Source organism: Cariama cristata, unplaced genomic scaffold, assembly GCF_000690535.1.
Source record: "Cariama cristata isolate BGI_N322 unplaced genomic scaffold, ASM69053v1 scaffold24384, whole genome shotgun sequence".
NCBI lineage: Eukaryota > Metazoa > Chordata > Aves > Cariamiformes > Cariamidae > Cariama > Cariama cristata.
In genome coordinates, this window is record NW_009615034.1 from 7,029 (window position 1) to 19,019 (window position 11,991).

General features: G+C 39.9%; 1 protein-coding gene across 1 annotated transcript in view; it reads right to left on the reverse strand.

The window, feature by feature from the left end:
• The window catches only part of NPAT (nuclear protein, ataxia-telangiectasia locus), an 11,276-nt gene extending 63 nt beyond the window's left edge, over positions 1-11,213 (reverse strand). Inside the window, exons 1-9 of the mRNA XM_009699663.1 lie at positions 11,070-11,213; positions 10,382-10,478; positions 9,721-9,852; positions 7,229-8,923; positions 5,379-5,494; positions 5,177-5,285; positions 4,046-4,103; positions 924-2,079; positions 1-30 (exon numbers count right to left, since the gene is read on the reverse strand). The exon at positions 1-30 is cut by the window's left edge and continues 63 nt beyond it. Of these exons, the coding sequence (XP_009697965.1) occupies positions 1-30; positions 924-2,079; positions 4,046-4,103; positions 5,177-5,285; positions 5,379-5,494; positions 7,229-8,923; positions 9,721-9,852; positions 10,382-10,478; positions 11,070-11,213 (3,537 nt within the window). The remainder of the gene's footprint in view (positions 31-923; positions 2,080-4,045; positions 4,104-5,176; positions 5,286-5,378; positions 5,495-7,228; positions 8,924-9,720; positions 9,853-10,381; positions 10,479-11,069) is intronic.
• Positions 11,214-11,991: the final 778 nt, after the last annotated feature.

Below are 11,991 nucleotides of genomic sequence, written 5' to 3' on the forward strand. Positions count from 1 at the left end.
TGCTGGAAAAGAATTCGGTAGCTTCTTTTTCTGTAGGAGAGGAAAATTAATTGAAATTTTATTCAATACTAAGAACATGGGGATACCGAAGAGCCTTGTAAACATTCCATTTGTCCTCATGCTTCCACCTACCTCATGACGTAACTGCACCATCAGAAAATCTGCACGTCCAGAAATCAGACGTTGAAATGCAGATACACTTACGTGTACCCCGAGGGTACAAACGGCACAGTTATGGGGCAGGAGTAGCTGAGCTCTCGCCTCTGCCGTAGCCCACCCAGATTTCAGCCAGGCACAGCCGCCTGGCTCTTGTCACATACACAGTATGAGTAAGCGAGTGGTTTTTAGTTAGTTATAGTATTTCAGGAGTACATGAGAACTAAGTGTGGTGAATCACGAAGTTGGACTGTGTCTCCTCCTTGATTATTTACGGACATCACCTTGTCACGTCTCACACCTTTGCTATCTGCCATCAAATCCCCACCTCAAAGGCGTGGTGCTGTAGACTGCAGGGACCGGGAACATACAAAACGGGGATTCCTAGTCCTTGGTGGTAAATGAGGATGCAAGAACAGCCAGAATTCTAGTAAAGCCTAGTTTGAGTTTCGCCTAATTCCTACATTCCACCTAGAAACTTAATCTGAAGTTAGAAACTCTTTCATGTTTTAAGAGAAATAATTTCATTTTCACAGGTATGTGTAGGGAGTCAGTAGGAGTTACCTGTGGGTGTCTGAAGACTATACTCACCTTAAGGAAAACTGTTAGTTCGGAGTAGGCTCAAGAGGCCAAGTTAGTACAACTGACCAATATAAACAGGATGTCAGGGATTTGGACTGGCACCTCTGAACCATCCCATTATAAATAATACATATATAGATGTCTAAATTAGAATTCTAAATTAAAAAGTAAATGCCTATACTTGCCTTTATTTTCTTCTTTTTTGATGGTGTTGGAGAGCTTTGAAGATCTTTTCTATTAGCAGAACGAGAATTCCTCTCACCCTCATTCAAGTCCTCTAGTTTCCTTTTCTTTACTGTGCTCCTTAAAGACCTGAACTGTTGTGTATTGTCCTTCAGAGGGGTTGCAGTGCTAGTCCGTGCAATAGCCGCCCGCGACAGGATCATCAGCGTGTGAGCAGCCATACTGACGCTATTTTCACTCCCCGTTTCACTAGCCGGGCTGCAGGCCGGCAGGTCTGGTGTAGCAGGGGGTACCATTATTCTAGGAGTCGTACTATCCTCGTTGAAGCGCCGACAGGTCGGTGTCCGTACACTATCTGTAGTATCATCTGTATGCCTGTCCCCCACTCCGGACGGCGTACGGGGTACTGGCAATTCTCCGTTCTCAACTGTTTTACTAGTCGGACTATGCCACTGAATGTCTTGCAGCATTTCCACACATTGTTTAGTGAACGGACTTGACAGGCAAAGACCTTGGTTGGAAACTTTGGCTGGTTCTCGCTTTGGCTCCTTCGAAGACAAAGAAACAGAGACTGCAGATTTGCTGTTGCCGTTTGACAGCGACCCTTGCTTTTTGTTCAGCTCTTGCACTGAAGCAACTGTCTTCTCATTCCATAAGCTCACGCTTTGTTGGCCATTTGAGAGTTTGGCGGTCTCCTGGTTCTTCTGTTTTTCATCAGTATCCCGTCGTAATTCATTTTCTTTATTTGCTGTAGTCTTGTGGAAGGGATCTAACGGAAGCCCGGCAGTTGCCACCTTCCGCTCGGGCTGTGGCTCCTTTGCAGACGCGCTTCTGTTGCTACCAACTTCTGGCTTACACAGAATTCTAGGCAACGTTTTATCTTTCTCTCTCTTTGCTACCTGTGCCTTAGCAGAGGATGATGCAGAGTCAACAGCAAATAAAGTATTTTCGTTTCTTTCTTTTTGGGATAAACTCTTAGTAGTCTGACTTTGGGTGTTTCCTCCTGGAGCGGGTAGGACGTTATCAAAGCAAAGCACTCTCCTGTGACTTTCACTTTGTCTCGAATTTGAGCTTGTGCTCTCTCCTGGTGCAACAGGTAAGTTCTCCTCCATTTTCCTTCCTAGCTCTGCAGTGATAAGCTTGTCTGAATTTCCAGTCCTGAAAACAAGATGAAAGCTCTTCAGCAACGTACTTGTTCTTACTCGGCAAGTTCGTTTCAGCTGGCTGGAAGTCCCCACCCGCCTCTCAAAACACCTGTTTAAAGCACTCTCTGTTCTCTTAAGTATTTTATCAACACGCAAAGAGCGAGAGTAAGGGATGACAACTGCAGAAAGCTCACAGAAGGCCAAAAGAGATGACAAAAAGGTACAAAAATGAGTCTGTACAAAGAATGATTAGGTAGACTGAGGCTCTTCAGCCTGGAAAGAGAGATGACTGAGGGGAAATGCAACAGAGCTCTGGGAAAAAAGCCAACAAAAGGAAACTATTTGCTGTATCTTCCAGCGGAAGAACTAGGAGCATCAAGTAAAGCTAGTATCGGGTTCAAAAGAAAACAAGGTTTGGACACTGTACGTAATTAAGCCTGGGAACTTTTTTCCCCTGGGATATTTCTGGATGGTGGTAGAATATTCCACTCAGTAGCACTGTGCGTGCGCCTTGGGCTCTCCCCTGTGCATTTGCTGTAGGTGACGGGATACAGAGCAAGACAAAAAGCTGTCAGCAAGCACCTGGACGAGAACATACGAACTCCCGAGTGCTTGGTCTCCACCTGACAACCAGCCACGTTAGTGCAAAAAAGCCACCGCTGCACTGTGGCGATGTCACAAGAAAAATCGCTTGTGCTCTGTTACATCTGTGCCCTCTTCCCGGCTTACGCTGCATTTCCAAGAGAAGCTTCTGCATATTCATCCGTGCCAGTAAGACTCTCCCCATGCAGATGAGCCTTTATGGTTTGTAAGAGGAAAAGTCAAATTAACTTTGGTACCTTTGGGATGGTAAAGAAGGTACGGCTGGAAGCAGTTTGTTTTATTTCCATGAAATTTGAGATGAGACAGAGGGTAGAGAGTAGAAATGAGAAATTACATCTCTTTACAGGGAACATTTTGCTCTCTTTGCTATGCAAAACATGTCTGGAGATTGGTTAAAATTAACAGAAAGCTGAATTGTCAGAGTGATATTATCTAAAATCTTGCCTCTGTGGCTTTTTAAAAATCATTAATTATTGCACACATGTGTACTGTATACCTTGATATATATGTGGGGTTTTTTTCTTTTTTTTTTTTTTTTTAATAAATTGACTTTATTGTTCCTGTTTTCCTCCACTTTTCCAACATTTTAACTGAGCTCTGAATGGGTAGATTTTTTTTTTAAGTATGTTTTATTTTTACAATAAAAGAACTTTTCACCTCTAGTATTTAAACTGATCTCCTCCTACACTCTTTTGTTCATTCCAACATCCTTTTGTTTCTTAAGTCCACTAACAACAAGGAGAGTTACTACTAAAGCCTTGCTTGCTTCTCTCTCACTAGCCCAACAGAAAACCAGCACCTATGCCAATTAGCAAGTAAGTTATATTCATCAGTACAAAGTTAGCACGCTGTTCTCCTCGCCATCTTTCCTTTGACTTTTCACTTTATAAATGACCAGTGTTCTAATCTGCACAGCTGAGAGAGAGAGGCAGAAACCAGTCTAACAAACTCTGCTGGATTTGGGCCAGAGAGCGGTAAAAGCAATGAGGCCGTACTACAAAACCATGGGTACCACTCATCTGAAAAGGAAAACAAACCAACCAACCAACCAACCAACAAGGTTTAGGTCATTAAAATCTCCCAGTAAATGTAACAGGCAATTTCTCCTAGCTTGAACTCCACCCAGGCAATTTTTATGTGGCAATTGGGACAGGAGAAAATAAACAAAGCCATACAAACTTAACAGACGAACAGTAACAGCAAAATTCTAGCCCAGGCTGCACCAGCAGTAGCACACACCTGTAGTGACAGGAGGAAATACAGGGGGTACTGCTTATGCCATTGTTAAAAAAAGCTGCTCTCCTCTCCACCAATACTGTACGAAGAAATTCATGGCAGGGAAAAGAAAGCACGTTTGAATACCTAGCACTACTGACCTTTGCGTTCGAGAATTTGTATGGTTCAAAGGCTCAGCTACACTTGGTACCGGTTTTCCTGCAACAACAGATGACGTATTAATAAACCACAATATCCCGAGTAAATAGCCTCACGGTTAGTACAATGACATTTCACCTGATGGAGAATCAATAAAGAAAATCCCAGTAACAAAACTCTGCATTTTTTTTGTAATTTTAAAGTTTACAGATTAATGGGTTAGCAAAGGTCACCAACTAAGCATAAACAAGCAGCTTGCTGTTACACTTAGATAATACGTAGGCCTAGCAAGACCTGTGCTAGTCCAACTATGCTGGACTTACAAATGCACCGCAAGGATCTCCAAGTAGAAGGGAAATACTCACAGGGAACTCTCAGTTACCCATCAGCAAACCAGAATGCAGACTAACTATACAATCCTAGCTTTTTCCTTAATTTAAAACTTCATTCTATTTTCATTTTTAGCCTGCTCCTTTTAAAAAAGGTAGACAGGTTAAATCACAAGTTCTCCTTATAACTCAAATTTCTTTTTTATTTTCAATTATTTTTCTTTTACCCCCTCCCAACACTGAGAAACAAACATAACTCCAGTCTTGTTTCAATTTACTATTTAAAGAAGCAAGGTCTCAATGAAATGAATATACAGAAGCGTATACCTGAAATGGCAAAGAGAAAACAGACAGCAGAGTGCATGATTTTGTATAAATATGCAACACTTCTATTAAGTATTTCCCTTAATAAATGTTTAGGATTGCCGACTCTTCTAATAACTTCTTTGTTACCATGTGGCTTGGTTTCAATGGCAGCAGTAAGCTGTACTTACAACCACTGAGATGAAAAATAATCAGAAATAAAAAGAAAAGGAGCCTTTTAAAACTGCATCAGGTCTTTGAAACCTTGAATTTTGGAAATAAGCTTGATCCCAAATCTGGAATAGTTTTATATGCTGGGAGTTCTTCTGTGTGAACTGAGCCAATACAGTTAGTAACTGCAGGGACAGGTCTCTCTCAAGGCCACCCCAGCAGTTACCTGGCAGAGGAGCAGTGGGATTTATAAAACTTTATTACTCACAACTGACACGTCTTTAGAACCCCCCTTTCCTTCTGCCCTTCTCAAGAATGCACGGCAGGTACCTGTAGTAGTCTTATTTCTCGCTCCAGGAATCTTTTGTGATTTGGGAGGGATGGGAAGTTTTGGGACACTTCTGTTGCACACTGGATTAGCCACAGGCATATGTAGAACCTTGAAAGAAGCAAAATATTCCATTACAATTTACCAGCAGACTCCTTATCACTTCAGCTTTAATTTTGAAAAGCTTTGTTTGCGATGTGCTACCTGGCGGGCAGGTGCTGAGAACGTATTTCCGTTTTGTCCTACTACTGAGAGAGGTATCATTCCCACCATTCCTTGCAAAACAGGTTGCACTGGAGATGCAATTATAATGGCAGAACCTAAAAAATATCAAAGTGTTAAAAGCGTACAGAAACTAAAAATACTTCAGTGAAAAGAAAGGCTTCAAGAGAGGATTTCTTAAAATTATGCATGGTCAAACCTGTGGCAAGAAAAGCTCTGGCTTTTTAGAAAAACTTCACTGTCCTTACTGTACATCGCTACTAGAAAACAGGGTAAGTACCAGTGTTATTTTTAGTTTATATTGAATACTTTAACTGAAGTCTGTTTTCCTTTTCAAGAAATCGTTCAAAATTAAGCTTGAAGTATGACAAACCTATGTTAAGGCTTGAACTTTGAATTAAAGTGATTTCTAAAAACCAGTAAAAGTAACATCAAAGAGCTCATTTTGACGCTTAGTAAACCCAAACTATTATTATTTGCGTCCTATTCCCGACCATTAGCATGCTCAAAAATCATTAGCAGAACTATTTATTTTTTTTCCAGTGCACCCAGAACACCTTCCCCTTACAAGCACACGAGCAGCTGGGAAAGGCTAGCTTTGTCTGTACGAAGGGATCTAACGTCTATTCCTGGCTGGTAGCAAGTGTTAAATGTAGTACACAAAGATTCTAGTTAATTAGGGGGCTTGAGATCAATTATTTTTTAAAAATAAAGCACAATAAGACTAATTTGGACTATTTAAGCCAAAGTTTCCTATTTAATTATTTAAATCACTGTTAAAACAGTTGTTTTAAAACAGTTATCCTAACAGGTTGTATGAGTGTCTGGCTGCAGACCTAAAGGAATTACAAAATAGGGAAACTATTATAGCACATTCATGGAAAAGTGGAAGAAAAATTTCCAAAGTGGAAGAAAAATTCATTCCACACAGTTCTCCAGTTACATGAGCACTACCAGGAAAAATATCAAATGCAGAAGAATGGGCAAACTTCTATTTGTCTATGAAAAAAAAAAGAAAGAAGATGATAAAAATGGCATAAAGAAACCCTACCGATAGAAAAGGCCAGCGCTCCGCGAACTGGCACATGCTGCTGCGCTGCCCTCTGACCACTACGAAATGATTACACGCAGAAATTCAAGGATAACTGCAACAAGCTCTTAGTTTGGGAAAGAAATCCAAGTGTGTCGATTACAGCTGGTTTATAGTTAGGTTTAACATTTTAAAAAGCACTTAGATTTTTTTATTGCTGTAGTAATAAAAATGCTTGTACCAGAAGAGATTTTTATATTATGGAAAGAAATAATATTACATTTTTATGTTTGTTCAAATGTGCTTCTAATGTAGAATAGGTTTTTGGAAAATGAAACAGAACAAAACAAGGAAGTCGTTTTGGAAGGACTATCTACAGCTAGCCAGTTATCTGAACTAAATATGGGTACCTATAACACACAGCATTCCATTTATAACAGGACTCTTATTAAAAGAAAAACAAAAACCCTGCTTTATTTAGCCAAAACAATGGAATCTTTTCCAGCGTAAGCCAAAATACGCTTCCTAAATTTATCACTGCTAAAATGATATAATTTAAGCTTCTGGAATACGAGGCTATTTTTTTCAAAGCAGCCTGGTCAATGACTCTTTGTAGTTTTTATTTCATTTTTAGTAGCAGCTAATACACTCAAAAAATACATAACTCCTGGCTAGTTTCAAGGGGCAGATAGAACAATATTTAAAAATTCTTCACTTTTAATGCACTTACAAAAAAAAAAAAAAAGAATAAACCCACTATATAAACACCACCTTTTGAGTTATCTTCTAATAAAGCGATTACCTTGTGGGAAGTTTGGGGAGACAGTCTGGTTTGCTGCAAAGGTATTGCTGGATCTCGGAGGAGTCCGTAACTGTTGTACAGCCGGAGCTTGGGCAGCAAGCGGCACAGAATTGCCGGGCAATACAACTACATTTGATGGGGTTACAGCTGTGCCCAAGGTAGCTGGATCAGTCACGCAGGTGGCTATATAAAGGTTGTTTGAATTCCCAAAAGCTGTGCTTGTTGCTGGCATCAACTGTATAAATCCCCCTTCCTTGGAAAGATTAGTTGTACCTGCAACTGAAAAACCAGTGCAGTCTTCATTCTGAGTGTTAACCGAGGTGACCACAGGATCCTTAGGTCTAAGCACAAGGAGATTCTGCTCTGCCAAAGCTGAATCCACATTTTTTTCTGGGTCTTCTGAAGTTAGACATTTGGACAGGCCTGCAGTTTTGGTCGGGGATTTGGCTGGAGAAGACAGTATTATAGTTGGCAAATCTTCTCCAGTGATGCTGGAAACAGCATTATTTAACTCTGTGTCCGATGAAATAAATGGATCATCGCTGATGATGATCTTGAGCGACATTATATTAGAAGGATCAACATCCATTGGTTGACTGCTAGAAGATACACCGCTTATACTTTTGGCCTCGGTACCCGACTCATCTGTTGAGGATGCAGTTTCTGGGAGAGGAGAGTGGCATATTTCAGATGTAGTAAGATTATTTTCAGTAGACACTACAGAAATTTCTGTACACGCATCATCACCAGGAGAGAAATATATGTTATCAGCATCTATTTTTGTAGAAGATGAAGGTTCCTGCATTTCCCCTTGTGTTCCTTCCGAGTTTGACAGTCCTGATGGGAGGTTAAAATCTTTCTTACAAGGCTTATCAAGTGTATGCTGATCATTCAAATAAGTTTTGTTAGATGTATCGACAACTTCAAGCTGCAACTCTGTTTTGTCAAGACCTGAAATCTTCACTGCGGATCTTGTAGCACTGTCTGACTGCATACTCTGCTCCTGACGGTCGGAGTGTTGGCCGGAGTTCTCCTGTGAAACACCAGGTAAGGCAGCTGCATCCGTTGTTACAGCCTGTTCCTTCCCTGCGGCTGCTGATGGGCTAGGAATCGAGGAACTGGTTTTTCTCAGCAGTTCACTGTGGCCAGGGCTCCCACCAGAAGGGCTTTCACTACGTGTTTTTTCAGACAGTGATGTATCTGGTGATAAGTGACATTTACTTCCAGAATGTGTTTTATTTTCACTGGCTGTAGTACCTTCTGCCAATGAAATCAAAGAAATCTGCGGACTACCAGAATGAACATACTCTAAATGAGGACTGCTTTGAGCACTATGACTGAGTGGGCCTTTTTCAATTTCCATAGCTTTTTCACTTTCAGATACTAATACAGACGACTCTTTTTTATCGAAAGAATCTCCACAGCGTTCATTACATTCGCTATCAGAACTCTGTCTCTTGTTAGGTTCAGTCAAACCAGGCACAGAGTCAAAAGCAATTTCAAGCTCTCCAATATGTTCAGGGGTAACAGTTTTAAGTACTTCAGTCTGCTTCCTTGGTCTACAATTTCCATGCAACTGTTCGTTGGTTGTATTTTTCTTAGCCGTATCATTGTCATTAACGCTGGTCTTCAAGGTACACGATGCTTCTCCTAACTGAAAACCTTTACAGGATAGTGATTCTCTAGAATTATCACCTGTAAAGCAGAGAACCAATTAGTTCCATAATTATTAGAACAGACGATCCTTTTCCAGCGTTTTAGAAGCAACTTATCAGTTCAATGGAAAACTGTTTCACGTGAAACTAAGTGGGAATAATGCTACTCACCCTTACTTTCAAGCTGAGTGGACAGTACATGTAACAGATGGTTACTATATACATTAGGCCATCTGGCAAATCACTTTGTACATAAATAATAAGCATACATGTAATAAGCAAATGGCTCAAGTCACTAAATCAGATTTCCAGACGCACAAAACACATCTCAGGATAAAGACGTTTTGGCTGTATTTCTCATATACTTTCACTAAATATCTGCCTCTGACTATTGTTAAGAACGAGGCAGACAGACTAAACATACCTTTCGTCCAGAGTAAGACTCTTTTTGTGTATTAATTAACCAACACATTACAGAATAGAGGGAAAAGAATAATATGGTTAGATGTAAAATATTATCTTTATGTGTTCCACAAAGAATATTGCAAAGTATCTCTGTTTTGAATGAGAAAACAGATTTGCAGATGTTCTGGTTTCACTTATGAGCTTATCAAGTACAACTTGTAAGTACGCTGATGGACTACTGCTAAATTTAATAGACTGAAACTTTCTAACAGGCTAGGTGTATCCGTATGTTCATGCAATGTAAATGTCAGATTGGATATTACCACTGAAAACAGAAAGATTTTGAAATGTACAAATTGTCTGAAAATACTTTCATAATGAAAAGGGAACAGACTAAAAGAGATCTTAAAGGAAAAAAAAAACAGAACCTACATCTACTAGTTTCTTCTGTTCCTAAAGAACTTTCAAGTGTTTCCAGGTTATCCTCATCCACCAGGATTGCATTTTCTACTCCACTCTGACCAGAAATACCAGCAGGTAAGTTCTTGTTTACCTTGCTTTTACCTATTTTCAAAATAAAGCGTGAAGAATGATTAAATATGTCATTTTACATACAAATGTGGTTATTATGTTTTAAATGAAGCATGGAGATTTCAAATTCAAGAAATGCCATCCTCAACTCAAAGAAGTATTTGTCTATATTCATTACAAATCCAGAAATAGCATAAAAACATCCTTATATTCTATGTCAGGACATCCCTGATCAGACAAATAGAAAAATTTTACAACAGCGTAGAACAGTAAGTATGAACTCTCATCCTTTAGTCCAGAAGAGTAAAATAACAGCAAGAAAACAATCACGGAGCCGGCACAAACCCAGAATTTCAGCCACAAGAAAATGCTGTACTTTGTTGTCACGGATAAATATATATTAAAATCTCATTCTGAATCGAGGGCCACAGATGCCGTACAGTCCATTTCTCTTACAAAAGAAGCTTGCTGAACTACCTTTGCTTCTTCAAGCAATACTTAGGAAAACTCATCATTCCTGATGCTTTACAGTAATGGTACAACGGAGTATTAGATACCCTACCGTAATCAAACAAGTCAAAGAGTGCCTGAAAAGCTGGATCTGATTCTGTCTGTTCTAGAATGTCCTGTATAGCCTCTTCTGACATATGAATTTCACCCTGAGAAAAGATGAGATATATACAGAACTGTTAGACAGTTACCTTCATAACTTAAAACCAGACAAGAATTGTTTTCTTTTCAGACTGGTTTTAGTTCTATTATTTCTGCTCAGCACAGAAACGTAAAGACAAATGCTGGAAACATTTCTGCCACAAATTTAAAGTCTGTTAAAAAATATTAGTGATTGAAGTTTAAGAAATAAAAAGTCCCCCAAAACCCAATCTTTGTCAGACATTACACCCCGCACATACATATTGGTGTATTCTCCACATAATGACCACCATTGTTTCAGGAGGACTAAATCTTGGGCTATGCTGGAAGCTTATGCAGATGGTATGAATGCTGTGAGCCTGCACTGGGCAACCACTACTGGTAAAAAAAAAAAGAAAAAAAAAAATAATCTCCAAATTAACCCTAATTTCTTGGCTTTGCATATATCTAGAAGACAATGCTGAGCAAAGGGAAGTTTTATTTTATTTACTCATTACATGTTCTATAACATAACTTCCAATTGCTTTTTGGTGGAAGGCAGCTGGAAGGCACAGCTCCATAGGACACTGCTCTAAGGTTCCTGTTTCAAGCGGACTTACTTGGTAGCAGCCCAGGAAGAAAATGAGCGGGGCACTTGTATTCAACTGTACAAATACAAAATTTCTCCTGACTTCCTGGAGATTCTCTAAGCAGTCTATAACTTTTGATATGGTGGTTGCAAGGGTGGATATCCCACATGACATGCTTGATTATTTTGTCTCAGCTACTCTAACTAAAAACCAGGAAGCTGCTTTGATCTTATTCTGCTCAGAAAACTGGAACACAGCTTTTCAGCTCTGTATTTTGACAAAAATTGACCCAAAACCCACCAAGTGACAGAAGAATAGCTTTCAAAAAACAGACACCGCTACTTCGTAAACAGGCAACTGTCTCTACTCTCCTGCCCTTTTCATGAGGGCCGTGAAGATTGGCATTCCCTCATTAAGAGCCCTTTATAACTGTGATTGCCAGCTCGAGGGTTGTACAAGAATGAATGGAGAACACCAGAAGTTTAAGTTTGTAGAAGCAGAATGTACATTTTGTCCAAAAGCAAGAAAATATTACATTTGAAGAAAAAGCATCCTCATTTAGGCTCCACAGACAATTTATCTTGCTATACTAGATAATCCATGTTTATCTTACAGCAAATCAGAAAATCAGATCAGACTAAACATGTTTGGAGACCACAAGATATTTTAAATTCCTTTTTCTTTTACAAGGCTATTGATCAGATCCCTAGTCAGAAGCTGGTACCCCGTTACTGGTACCAAAGATCCAGTGACAAGCAGCAGCTGGTGACTGTGGGACAGCGTACTTGGATCTCAGTCTGTGGGTAACGTCAGCAGCTAACCACTGCCAGAAGCGGTCCTGCTCCCTTGGCTTCTGACAGTGCTGCATGCTTACACAGTCTTGTACAGGCACTGGGAATGAATTCAGAGTGCTAAACTGCCTCAGAATTAACCCCAGCAAAATATTCGTATC